The 14,861-nt window shown below is 40.4% G+C and overlaps 1 protein-coding gene across 1 annotated transcript in view; it reads right to left on the minus strand.

The window, feature by feature from the left end:
* LOC109847235 (T-complex protein 1 subunit delta) overlaps positions 1-5,001 on the minus strand; it is a 14,359-nt gene extending 9,358 nt beyond the window's left edge. Inside the window, exon 1 of the mRNA XM_020416474.1 lies at positions 4,991-5,001. Coding sequence (XP_020272063.1) covers positions 4,991-5,001 — 11 coding nt within the window. The remainder of the gene's footprint in view (positions 1-4,990) is intronic.

The raw sequence follows: 14,861 nt of genomic DNA on the forward strand, positions 1-14,861 counted from the left end.
TTACTCGAGTTCGGGAATGGGGAGAGAGAAGGAAGGTGAGTTGGGAGTTTTGAGTAGAGAACGAAATGGAAAAACCCTAGGCCCTAAATGGGGTTTGGGTGCGCGAGTTTTGAAGCCCAGCTGTCCCTGAGTTGCTCCCAGATGGGTCTCGAAGTGTCCGGTCCGATTCCTTTGGTTTGGTCCACTGGGCCGCGGCGTGTTGGTTGATTTCTAGATCGAAAACTCCATATTACAACTCAATGGAAGCATTTCCCCCAACCTAATTGAATCTCATTTCCTCACTTTTTCTGAGTGTAAATACATTAGAAACTAAATATTTCAAGTAATTCATAATACTGCATGTTTGTTGGAAAATTTGAAGTAAAAGAAATGAAAGAAAAATTGATTTATATTACAACTCTCTCAATCTCGATTACAATTGAATCTCCTGATTACAAAAGAGAGTAGAATGATCTGGATTCTCCCCTTTGTTTAATTTTGGGTTCTTCACGGTGGCGATGGAGTGCCTCCCTCGAATGCTCGCGTCGAGTTTGCTCTCCGTTGACGATCCGAACATCTTGTTTCACTGGGACGTGGTCTTCTCCTCACGATTTGACGTTGTGGAGAACTTGCGTGGTAAGTTTGAAAATAACTCTTAACGAGTTTATAACTCAGAGCGAGTTTTAGAAGAACTTGCAGAGTGAGTTTTAGAAGAACTTGCAGAGCAAGTTTTGAACTCTGATCGAGTTGATAACTCTAAACGAGTTGATAACTCTGAACGAGTTTGAAACTCTATGGAAGAGTTGATTTAACCGAAAGTCGGTTATAAGCCAAGTATGAAGAAGCTCCTATTGCCGATCTCCAAAATCCCAGCCGAAGGATGAAGGCTCTTCTTTGCTGCTAAGCTTCAGATCCAAAAAGCCAGACCCTCCGATCAACCAAGCTAGCCCTTGACCGAATCTCCCTCCATTGATGAGACAAAATTCGATCTCTTAACTCAATTGAGTTTCTCGTATTTATATGGGATTAAAAGTGGTAAATGCCCCCTTAATCCGCTCCTAAGTGGGGCGGAAATCCCTCAAATCTTAGGGGGGGAATGGTTTCTGGAACTGTTCGGTTCGTGTTTGAACGAGTCAAACGCCGAAAATGGCGTTCTGGGCACGAACTCTGCGTTTTAGACTAAAAACGCAGAGTTGGGCCTATTTTGGGTGGCTGAACGCACAGGCCGCAATGCGTTGTAAATCTGAAACGTAGAGTTGGGACACAGAGATGAACTCTGCGTTTTGGACCTGAGACGCAGAGTTGGAACACAGAGATGAACTCTGCGTTTTGGACTTGAGACGCAGAGTTGGAACACAGAGATGAACTCTGTGTTTTGGACGTGAGACGTAGAGTTGGAACACAGAGATGAACTCTGCGTTTTGGACCTGAGACGCAGAGTTGGAACACAGAGATGAACTCTGTGTTTTGGACCTGAGACGCAGAGTTGGAACACAGAGATGAACTCTGCATTTTGGACCTGAGACGCACAGAGATGAACTCTGCGTTTTGACTCCGGAATATAGCCACGACCTCTGCGTTTCGAGTTTGGAACGCAGCCCCGACCTCTGCGTTTTGAGTTTGAGAACGCGGGCATGACCTCTGCGTTTTGAATCTTGGATGTAGAGGTGAGCCTTAGGTGGGCTCGGCGAGCTTTAGGCTAAGTCCGATGTTCTGACGAAGTCCAGTCTTGCAGACGGACTTCAGAACATAACTTGCTGCGAAGAACATGTCATAACTTTCAAACCGTAAGTCGGAATTGGACGAATTATATATGAAAATCGGCTATCTCGACGAGACGGAGCCGACCAAACTGACCTCATTGGGTTCGGTTTGCTCCGTCAGTTTTGCCAAATTCCTTACGGTTTGAGAGATATCTGTGTTTTAGTATGAAGAGACCGTCAATTTGTAGTCTCTTTCGCTAGAGCGTTGCAAAGATCGTCACCTTGTAACCTTCGTCTTGGCTCCTTGAAAATATGAGAGTCATCAGATTGTAATTCCAGATGTTGATTGTGAAGGATGTTGAATTAGAGCTTTCATTAGTTGTTGTGAAGGTCGTCAGATTGTAACCTTCTACGTGAAAGTCTTCAAATTATAGCCTTCTGGAAGTCGTCAGATTGTAACTTCCATCATTGGTGTTTGATGGGGATAAGCTATCTGTAGTGATTTTTAGACAGCCTACATAACCCCCTTCAAAGTTTTCGAAAGTTCGCGGTTAACTGGGACGAAATTTCAGAATACTTTGGATCTTAACTCTGATCTTGGAGCTTTTGATTCCTTGTCATAAGGAGTTGTTCTTTGCACCCACTTCGAAGGCATCTTGGTTGAAGGGGTTTTCCACGCAGGACTTGTGTGATTATGAGCTTCAAATAGAAACTGTAGCGATGGTACAAGTTACTCATGAGCAGAAGCTATCAAACGTCATGTCACGGCTCACCTCCATTCAGCTAATGGGCCCGCAAACATTCATAGGATTTTTGGCAAACCCTCAGCCGTCAACGGATTTGATAAGCTTTTACCGACTACCGTTTGAGTCATCAACGGATTTGATAAGCTTTTACCGACTACCGTTTGAGTCGGGCTAGCATGTGAATTATTTGAATCCGTTTCACATGTAACGTTGTGCTAAGAGAATGAACTCTCTTAGACTTAATGCTATGATTTTGAATACATAGACTTTGTCATTTTGACGGGAAAATACTAACCGGCAACGCGTGTTAGGCGTAGGCTTATCTCTAATTAGGGATCGAAATAAAGTCCCCCATGCATGTAAGGCATGGATTTTGGTGCTACGATGTTGAATACGTAGACTTTGTCATTATTACGGGAATGAACCACCCGGCAGCATGTTTTAGATGCAGACTTATCTCTATTTAGGGATCAAGATAAAGTCCCCCATGCGTGTAAGGCATGAATTTTGGCGTTATTAATAACGACCTGCCACGATGTTGAATACGTGGGTTTTTGTCCTTATTACGGTCAAAGAATAACCAGCAACGCGTATTAGGCGTTGACTTATCCCTACTTAGGATTCAGGATAAAATTCCCCATACATGCAAAGTATGGATTCAGAGATTATTAATTTAATGATAATCACCGGCTACGATATTGAATACGTAAACTTTGTCCCTGTTTCTTCCTGTGTTACTTGAAACACTGAAAGAAAGTTGGAAGTGCCAGAGGTGTAGTGTTAACTTGGCATGAATTTTCACTTAGAATGAAATTCAAAAATTTTCTTGGTTATCACTAGGATAAATCCATAAAATCTTTAATTCACTGGGGATTTTATAATAAAAAACTTGCTATTCTTGTTGAAAAAGGATTAACAAGCTCATTGCGGGTTTGACTGTTAGAGATGTGATGTTAACCTAACAGTATTTTATGGGTCTATTGCTCTATTGAAGAGTGTCGATAGGTTGATTTGGTGTTGTCAGAGGTGTGATGTTAACTTGACTGGAATTTGTGGACCTATCGCTCTATTGAGGAGAGTCGATAAGTGGATTGTATCGTCAGAGGTGTGATGTTAACTTGACGGGAAAGATATTACGATCGGGACAATTTTGTATACTTATCGCTCTATTGGGGGAAGTCGATAAGTGGATTTTATCGTCAGAGGTGTGATGTTAACTTGACAGGAAAGATATTGCGATTGGGGTAATTTTGTGGACTTATCGCTCTATTGGGGAGAGTCGATAAGTGGATTTTGTCAGAGGTGTGGGATTAACGTGACATGAATTTATTACGATCGGAGCAACTTTGGGGACTTATCATCCTGTTGAAGAGGATTGATAAGTTGATTGTCAGAGGTGTAGTGTTAACATGACGAGAATTTGTTGCGATTGGAGCAACTTTGGGGACTTACCATCCTATTGAAGAGAATTGATAAGTTGATTGGTTGTCAGAGGTATTCTATTGAACATGACAAGAATTTGTGTACCTGTGACTTGCACAAGATTTTGGGAATTAGCGTCTCGCTGGGGAAGATTGTGATTTGAGCAATTTTGAGGACCTATCATCCTATTGATAAGGATTGATAAGTTGATTGTCAGAGGTGTATTGTTAACGTGACAAATTGGGAGTGATGCAAGCTGCATTCATACTCTATTAGGGTAATAATCGTCAGAAGTGTAATATTAACTCGACGATATGAAAGATTCGTTACTCTTAATCCAATGGATTCCAAGTAACCAACCCCCGGTCTTAATCAAGACTTAACAGGGGGGAAAAGGTAGACAAGGCACATCGCCTAGTGGGGCACTATCCATGAAGTTAGAATAGAGGCACATCACTTGGTAGGACATTATCTGATGAGTTTGACTATCAGAGATTAACGGTTAACATGATAGTTTTGTGGACATGTCATCCTATTAAAGAAAATTGGCAAGTTGATGGGCTATCAGAGGTAACTGTTAACGTGATAGTTTTGGTGGACCTGCCATCCTATTGAAGAGGATTAGCAAATTGATAGACTATCAGAGGTAACTGTTAACGTGATAGTTTTAGCGGATTTCGTGGTTGACAGAGGTATTTTATTGAACGTGACAACTCAAAAAAATTTATTATTCATAATCCAATGAACTACAAATAAACCAACCCCCAGTCTTGAACAAGTGCAGGGGGGAAAGGAGTAGACATGGCACATCGCCTAGTAGGCCACTATCTAACGAGTTAGACTATCAGAGGTAATTGTTAACGTGATAGTTATTGGACCTGACATCCTACTGAAGAGGATTGGCTTCAGTGGCCGTAGTATCTTCCTCTTCTGACTGAGAAGATTGGGCTTGGTCCGATTGCTCAGGTTGATCCTGCTTACTTTGTTCTTTAGTTTTGATCCTGGCAATAATCTTTTGAGCCTGTTCGTCTTGAGAGATTAGTTGTCTCCAAGAACGATATTCTGCAACTCCTATTCGGGCTAGGAGGTCGGTCTGCAAGTTGTGTCGACAGGTCTCTACCAGTGTAGACTGTGTCATACCTGTCTGACATCGCAGAGCTATGTTTCGAAACCTTTTGACGAAGGCTTTGACGGACTCCCTCTTATTCTGCTTAATGGTGAGAAGGGTATGGATGGAGACTTTTATATCCTCTTCAAAGAATCTTGACAGGAAGAGTCTCTCTAGATCTGCCCACTTTTGAATACATCCTGCATGCAGTTTCCTGAACCATTCAAAGGCAACTCCCTTGAGGGTGCCAATGAACAATCGAGCCAGTATAGCATCGTTTGATATGCCAGTATAGCATCGTTTGATATCACATTTCCAGTCTGTGACTTGAAATGATAGATATGTTGGTTCGGTGATCCCGTGTCGTCAAAAGTTTGTAGCGTCACTTGAAATGATAGATATGTTGGTTCGGTGATCCCGTGTCGTCAAAAGTTTGTAGCGTCGGGACTTCAAACTTTGGATGATAAGGGGTTGCATCCCATTCGGTAGGATATGGTTTGACAACTCCCTCGTCTTGGAGCTCGCTTCTGTTGGCCATGGCATTAAGACGGGCTTCCAATTCTTCTATTTTGGCAGATTGGAGATTCTACTCGTTCTCAGTCTCTCTTCCTTCATCAGAGGAAGATTTCAGGTTGTGGGCTTCTTGGTCAGAAGCCGTGTCATCAACCACTTTTCCCTTCTCTTTGCTTGTGTGAGGTCGGGATGAAGACGCTTTTCCTCTCCGGGAAGATTCTTGCCTAGGTAGCGAATCTATCTCCTGAGATTTGGCCTTATCTGCGACGATTTGAGTCAATAGGGCCATGAGTTCATTGATGGCCTCCTGTTGAGATTTGAGCATGGCCTCCTGCTCGTCAAGTCTCTTCGTGAGATCTTCATGGTTTCCCGTCATATAAGCGGATCTCTCATGTTCTATGAAAGAACTAGATGACTGGGACTCCGCAATGGCTGAATGTTCATCATCGAAATTGGTTCTTTTGACTAACCTCTGATAGTTGACAGGGGGAATAGCTCTTGTTCGCGTCCGAGTGCGTTGGTAGATTCCTTCAAACTCGTTAGCGATTTCTCTGACAGTCGGTGAACGACTTGTCTCAGAGTCCTCGGAACTAGGACCCGAAGCTTTCCCTCTGCCGATCACATTGATAGTGACCCCAGGATAGTCGGTCTTTGGAGAATTCTTCCTGTGAGAACGTCGTCGTTGGTTGGGCAAAGCAACGTTCGTAAATTGTTCGAACACCAACAGTTTGGCCGCATATGAGCAGCATTGACATCCCGAGAGGACCGTAGGAATCAGTCGTTCATATTGGAATGAACGAATGACTTGTTGTGTCGGTCTTTCTCTCGGTATGAACTCCCTCAAATCTGTTGTAAAGACTCGAGAATTACTCATTGATCGTGAGGTTTGAATTGGAACCCCCAGTCTATGATTGGATAGGATTGGCTCCTGGTGAACATGGATATTGAATCCACGTTGATCTTTTTGAACACGACGAATCGCATCGTGTTCTGAAGAAGAAACACGAGGGTCGTGTTCTGTTTTACTAACGCTAGACCGAAGTCTGCGTTTTGTTGATGAAACGCACCTTTGCCGGTTGTGTTTTTGTCGGTTAACGCAGTTCGTAAGTCTGGGTTTTGGATCATGAACGCACTCCTGAGAGTTGCGGTTTGGTTCTGGGACGCACTCCTGAGAGTTGCGTTCTGCCAGATGTAGGTGTAAATTTTGATCTCCCGAAAACAGGGAACTTCGTTTGTATTGATAAGAACGGCTTATTACAAACTAATAATCAAATGTTTACAACAGAAGCGGAGGGAATGCCCTCCTTGTTTAACGTGGGTTCCTCGGTGGCGATAGGACGCCTCGCTCGGTGCTCGTGCCGAGTCTGCTTCCCTTGGACGATCCGATCGAAGTTGCTGCTGGAGCTTCAGTTCTTAAATGAGGGAGCATTTGGCAAAAGTCCAGGTTTAACCTTTTGGAGATTAGCCAGCAGAATATGCAACAGCCAATCCCCCCTTCATGCTGGCTGAAGATGGGTTTTAATAGGCAAGGGATGACATGGGCCATCCCTTGATTCATGGGATTTGACCACTAATAGAAGTGAGAGAGCCAGCCGCCCTAGCTGTGGGATGTGACCACTTAGGGGGTCCTGTCAACCACACTAGCTGTGGGATGTAACCACTTAGGGGGGCCTGTCAGCCGCCCTATTCTTGCTAGGTGAGGAGCGCCATGCTTTCTCCCTTGATTTGTAGGATTTGACCACTGATGTAACGGTTCCCATACTCCAAGTGGGCAGTTGACAGTGAGCTGGCAAGTCTGCAACTTGAGTCTGCAAGCGAGCTTGGGACTGCAGGCAGACTTGGGTCTGCAGGCGAGCTTGCAGGCGAGCTGGGTCTGCAGGCGAGCTTGGGACTACAGGTAGACTTGGGTCTACAGGCGAGCTTGCAGGCGGGCTGGGTCTGCAGGCGAACTCGGGTGTGCAGGCAGACTTGGGTCTGCAGGCGAGCTTGATAGTGCAGGCGAATTTCGAGCTGCAGGCGAGCAGGCAGACTTGAGTCTGCAGGCGGATTTGGGACTACAGGCAGACTTGGGTCTGCAGGCGGATTTGCAGGGTCTGCAGGCGAGCTTGATCGTGCAGGCGAAATTCGAGCTGCAGGCGAGCTCCTGAGCATGGATCGAAGAATAGGCCGTAACTTTCAAACCGTAAGTCGGAATTGGACGAATTATATATGAAAATCGCCTATCTCGACGAGATGGAGTCATCCGAACCTAGCCAAAGGCTTTGGTTCGCTTCCTCCGTTTTGCCAAATTCCTTACGGTTTGGGAGATATCTGCGTTTTCCCCTTTTTATCAGTGTTTTTCCTCTTTTTGCTATTTCGGGCGAGGTTTTAGCAGTTTTGTTCTGAACTTCTCTGATAAGGATTTAAAGGCAATTTTTATTGCCTACACCAGATCAACGCAGTTTTGAGGTCTGCGTTTTGATGTTGGAACGTGCCTCTGAAGGCTGCGTTTTGATTGCACAACGCACCACTGAGAGCTGCGTTTGGCATAAACTGAGCCCACTCCTTTGGAGGAGGGGTTACTCGAGCAATCTCGGCTAAAGGAGAGAGCTTCCTTCGGCATAGGAGCAACAATTGGAGCTTTAGTCTCCTTGAAGATTTTGCGGATCTTGCGCATAGCCTTAGGGCTAAGGGATCCGAAGGAGAGTAACTCCTCATACTTGGCTTGATCGAACTCGATGATTAGAGTTTCATCGGTCGTTCCAGCGAGCTTGACGTCGGATTGCACCACCACTTCTTCATCAGAGAAGCTTGTCCCCAGCGGAGTCGCCATCTTTTGTTTGTTGGAAAATTTGAAGTAAAAGAAATGAAAGAAAAAATAATTTGTATTACAACTCTCTCAATCTTGATTACAATTGAATCTCCTGATTACAAAAGAGAGAAGAATGATCTGGATTCTCCCCTTTATTTAATTCTGGGTTCTTCACGATGGCGATGGAGTGCCTCCCTCGAATGCTCGCGTCGAGTTTGCTCTCCGTTAACGATCCGAACGTCTTGTTTCACTGGGATGTGGTCTTCTCCTCACGATTTGACGTTGTAGAGAACTTGCGTGGTAAGTTTGAAAATAACTCTTAACGAGTTAATAACTCAGTGCGAGTTTTAGAAGAACTTGCAGAGAAAGTTTTGAACTCTGATCGAGTTGATAACTCTGAACGAGTTGATAACTCTGAACGAGTTGATAACTCTGAACAAGTTTGAAACTCTATGGAAGAGTTGATTTAACCGAAAGTCGGTTATAAGCTAAGGATGAAGAAGCTCCTATTGCCGATCTCCAAAATCCCAGCCGAAGGATGAAGGCTCTTCTTTGCTGCCAAGCTTCAGATCCAAAAAGCCAGACCCTCCGATCAACCAAGCTAGCCCTTGGCCGAATCTCTCTCCGTTGATGAGACAAAATCCGATCTCTTAACTCAATTGAGTTTCTCGTATTTATATGGGATTAAGGGTGGTAACTGCCCCCTTAATCCGCTCCTAAGTGGGGCGGAAATCCCTCAAATCTTGGGGGGGAAACGGTTCCTAGAACTGTTCGGTTCGTGTTGTGCTTGAACGAGTCAAACGCTGAAAACAGCGTTCTGGGCCCGAACTCTGCGTTTTAGACTAAAAACGCAGAGTTGGGCCTATTTTGGGTGGCTGAACGCACAGGTCGCGATGCATTGTAAATCTGAAACGCAGAGTTGGGACGCAGAGATGAACTCTGTGTTTTGGACCTGAGACGCAGAGTTGGAACATAGAGATGAACTCTGCATTTTGGACTTGAGACGCAGAGTTGGAACACAGAGATGAACTCTGCGTTTTGGACCTGAGACGCAGAGTTAGAACACAGAGATGAACTCTGTGTTTTGGACCTGAGACGTAGAGTTGGAACACAGAGATGAACTCTGCGTTTTGGACCTGAGACGCATAGAGATGAACTCTGCGTTTTGACTCCGGAATATAGCCACGACCTCTGCGTTTCGAGTTTGGAACGCAGCCACAACCTCTGTGTTTTGGATCTGGAACGCAGCCACGACCTCTGCGTTTTGAGTTTTGGATGCAGAGGTGAGCCTTAGGTGGGCTCGGCGAGCTTTAGGCTAAGTCCGATGTTCTGACGAAGTCCAGTCTTGCAGACGGACTTTAGAACATAACTTGCTGCGAAGAACAGGTCATAACTTTCAAACCGTAAGTCGGAATTGGACGAATTATATATAAAAATCGGCTATCTCGACGAGACGGAGCCGACCAAACCGACCCCATGGGGTTCGGTTTGCTTCGTCAGTTTTGCCAAATTCCTTACGGTTTGAGAGATATCTGCGTTTTAGTATGAAGAGACCGTCAATTTGTAGTCTCTTTCGCTAGAGCGTTGCAAAGATCGTCACCTTGTAACCTTCGTCTTGGCTCCTTGAAAATATGAGAGTCATCAGATTGTAACTCCAGATGTTAATTGTGAAGGCTGTTGAATTAGAGCTTTCATCAGTTGTCGTGAAGGTCGTCAGATTGTAACCTCCAACATCATGGCCGTTCGAAGTATGGGGCATGGACATTGTTGGTCCTATTTTTCCCCCTTCAGTCAAAGGTGATCGGTTCATCCTCGCGATCACAGATTATTTCTCAAAGTGGGCTGAAGCGATTCCGCTTAGAGAAGTGAAGACGAACAACGTCATCAATTTCATCAAGCATCATGTCATTTACCGACACGGCGTGCCAAGAAGGATCATTCATGACAACGGTCCACAGTTCATAAGCAATGCCTTCGTCAGATTCTGCGACAAGTTCAAAATCGAAGATGTTTCGTCGACAGCTTACTACCCCGCTGCGAACGGATTAGCTGAAGCGTTTAACAAGACGATCATTAAGATCCTGTCCAAGCTCGTGAAGACCAATAAACGAGATTGGTACGATAAACTCGGTGAAGCACTCTGGGCTTATCGCACCACCATACGCACGCCTATGGGAGCTACCCCGTATTCGCTGGTGTACGGATGTGAAGCCGTGCTACCGCTGGAAATTCAGATTCCATCCCTTCGGATTGCCCTCGCAACGGAGATGACAACGGAGGAACAACATCAGAAGCGTCTCGAAGAGCTTGAGAGGCTGGATGAAAGGCGCTTGGAAGCTCAACAACAAATTGAGTTTTATCAGGCCAGGATGTCTAGGGCTTTTAACAAAAGAGTCCGACAGAGAAGCTTCAAGGAAGGAGATCTGGTCCTCGCTGCTCGCCGACCGATAATCCTCACCTCCAAGAAGAAAGGTAAATTCGAACCCAAGTGGGAAGGACCGTTTGTAATAGATACAGTCTATTCAAATGGCGCATATCGCCTGATTACTCAAGAGGGCACCAGGCAATTAATGCCAATAAATGAGAAGTTCCTGAAAAAGTACTATCCCTAGTACATTCAGGATAACTTATTTACCGGAAAGTTCCTCGAAGAATATTACACTTAATATTCTAAAGGATAACCCAAAATCATTTTTTACCACCAAAATAGATTGTAACTTCCATCATTGGTGTTTGATGGGGATAAGCTATCTGTAGTGATTTTTAGACAGCCTACACTGCATAAATAGTTTCAAAGTTTAATTACACTATTATTATTTAAATAAAAATCTATTTACAATTGTTATCCTTCCTATGCAACATCGCATATCAATGTTTATAAGCCAAAAAACTACAACAATTTTCATAGCACTTTCATCTCCTTCTACATGTATATACATTTATTATTTTCTTTTTATTAAATTATATTAGATTATTTTAAAGCAATTAATTATATTATATATTTAATTTTTTCCATATCAAGAAATATCAACAATTTTCACAGCACATTCATTTATTTTCTTCTTAATATATTAGATTAGATCATTTTAAATCAATTAATTATATTGTATATTTGATCTTTTTTTAGATCAAAAATTATAATAATTTTTATAGCACTTTCATTCCCTTCAACAGGTGTGTGCCTTTGTTATTTTCTTTTCATTAGACTAGATTAGATTGTTTAAAAATTATGAATTATGAAATTGCAACAATTTTCATATCATTTTCATCTAGTTTCTTCTTATTAGATTAGATTGGATTATTTTAAAGCAATTACTTATATTGTATGTTTGATCTTTTTATTCAAATCATATAGTTCAATTATACTATTATTATTTAAAAAAATACTGTTTGTATAAAAATCAAAGAGAATCTCATACATATCTTAAATCTCAATGCCAATTGTAATATTTACACATGGGTGTTGGTTAAAATAAATTTTATCTATGAGCTTAACATATATAATCCTACTTTAACTGGATTAGATAATTTAATTTTTTTTAACATCCAAACTCTTTCACAAAACCAAAAGAGAGTATCAATGTTATAGCTATATATATCCACAAAACCACAAATATCTTGAAAATGAACAAAGAAAACTACACAACCAAAACCATATTAATTACCCACACGCACCACTATTTTCAAAACCACCATTCTCCATCTCCATCTATTATAAATTCGCATACCAAATTAAGCTGCTGGAGATTCTCCTCACTAGCTACACCATTTGATCAACCCTCATTTTTTCTTTATACTTAAATTGTATAACATTCATTGCGATAAGGACTTACATGGGTTCTCAGCCTGCCTTGAACGTCCAACAAAAAAATATACTAAACCTTGTAGTTAGTTAATAATGAGATTCTATCATTATAAACAAACTAAGTAAAGATTAATAATTCTTAAGAATGTACTATGTTCCTCTATCTTCCACTACAAACTTGTTAGTTGTTTATTCTTACCCCCAAGGGATTTTAAAAATTAATCATCTATTTCAAAAAAAATTAAAATATTTAAATAAAATATATGAAAAATGTAATAATACATGTTTATAGATTTTAACTCAAAATGAATTTGCTTATTTTATAGTAAGAAAACAAACAAAAAAATACGACGTGCATTGCACGTGCACAAGAACTAGTTCTCGTTAAAAGTACGAGTTCAACAAAAACTTTTCATGATCAACATTGCTCTCCACTATTTTGAATATTTTATTTAAATCTTAATCTATCTAATTATAATATATATATCCTAATCCCATATGAATTACCTACAAATCAACAATTAAGAAAAGATTAATACATGAAATAGCTTCACGATATTAATTTGTTAATGTAAAAAACTAACATGATATACTCTATGAAGTATTAAAAAACCAAAAAGTTTTAAAAATTATGCAACATATCCTCAAAAGTTTAAAATTACATAAAACATCCTGACATTTAAAACTTAAAGTAACAAACATGAAATTTAAAAATTAATAGCAGCATCTAAAGAATTTAAGACTAACACCCTTAACATCTCAGAAATTGTGCAAACACCCTCAAAAGTTTAAATAATAGAAAAGATCTTGAAATTCTTTCAAAACTTGCAAATAACAAAGATATCTTTGAGGGATTACAATCAAGCACCTAAAAATTTAAAATTCGTAAAAAAAGTAACCTCAAAGTTATAAAAAATTATAAAAAACTCCTTTAAATGTTAAAATAATAAAAAAACCTAAAATTTTAAAAGTTATAACCAATACATATCAAATTTAGAGATTATCAGTAGACCACTAAAAAAATAAATTTTATAACAAATAATCCAAAGCTCCAATAATTGCAAAAAAACACCCTCAAAATTTAAAGTTGCTAGACATATCCTGACATTCGAAAACTTACCACCAACACATGAAACACGAAAATTACAAGCACTTAGCTTAAATTTTAAAATTTTTAAAAAACACTCTCAAAGTTTCAAATTTTGCAAAACACACCCTCAAAAACTCAAAATCACAAAAACAACTAAAATTTTAAAACTTAGCAAAAAAATTAGTTGTTTGATATTCTTTCATTGATATATATATATGAGAAATATGGAGAACCTTGGTACCAAGTTTCTCCATTGAACTTGATAGTGACGTGGACAGATCTAGCCCCTACATCACGCCTCGAAAATAGAGCCTTAATCACTTTTCACATACTCCAAAATAGAGGCTCTATTTTCGAAGAGTGATGCAGGGGTCAGATTTTTCCACTTCACTACTAAGTTCAATGAAAGAACTTACTATCCCTTTTCAGTATCTAAAAGTAATCTAATTGTATCGAAAAAGATAAAGGTAGAGAAGGATTGATGTCAGGTAAAAAATGATACAGAAGGAATGAAAAGCAGTGTTTTCTAAAAAAATTTATAGAATAAATTCTTTGAGTTAATTAGCAACCTTTAGAAGGTATTTTCACGAACTTTTTTTTAGTACTTTGATATGCTTATGTGGATGCTTTCATCACATAAAAGTGTACAAGTATTAGGATTGATCTTTAGTTTATAATGTTTTTAAAGTCTATCGAGGTTTAGAAACAAACTCCATATTCTCTTTTATGTCAATTTAGCTCATTTTTAAACAATCATCTCATCTTATTAGCTTTAATTATTCACCTTTCTTTTATATTTGCTATTTTTGAAGTGTTTTTCACTTTTGCAATACGTCACTTTCTCAGGTCAAGCTTAGTTTAATATTGGTCCAAATCACAAGAAATTCAAATTGACTTTGGATTACATTTGTTTCTCATCAATTTAATTTTCAACATGAAAATTTAAACTAGGTGTAGCTCAATGAAAACCAAAGAAAATAATTAATTACAATACTAAAGTTTAGAGATAAAAGTGAGCAAAAACCATCAAAGTGAGCAAAAAATACTTAATTATAGTATTCAACCACATGCATTGTACGTGCGTAAACCTAGTATATATATTTATACATGATTAGTTACACAATAGTCCTCGTGACATTGTTACAATTTAGACCTCTCATATACAACTATTCCTCTCATATACACTATTACCGAATCTTGTATGAACAAATTGGATTTTAAAAATAGGAATTGCTACGATGACAGCCCCTTTGTGAAGAGAGGAATAATGTATATGAGAGGGCTCGGCAGATCAGGAAGGAATACTGCCTCTTTGCGTGAGGAGAGTAGGGGCGCGTTGGGCGGAGAAAGTAGTGAAGAAGGCAGGGGATTTCAATTTGAGAATCATGAAGGAGATGAGAATCACATAGGAGGATTCGGTTGGAGCTCTGATACCATGGAGAATTATTATGACGTCATAACCCTAATTAGGGTTGCTCGTGATACACACACACAAAAGACTAATTACAAAAGAGTCCTCGTGACATTGTTACAATTTAGACATCTCATATACACTATTGGAGGGGTGTAGGCATCTTTCCTATTGGAGGGATGTAGGCATCTTGTCTACTCCATGAGTAGGCAATAATTTCTCCAACATAAACTCCTTATTCGACAAAAAGTTTGAAGCCAGAAATTTGTTATCAGGAGATTGCAACTGAGCAA

The sequence above is a fragment of the Asparagus officinalis genome, chromosome 7 (genome assembly GCF_001876935.1).
Source record: "Asparagus officinalis chromosome 7, Aspof.V1, whole genome shotgun sequence".
Taxonomy (NCBI): domain Eukaryota; kingdom Viridiplantae; phylum Streptophyta; class Magnoliopsida; order Asparagales; family Asparagaceae; genus Asparagus; species Asparagus officinalis.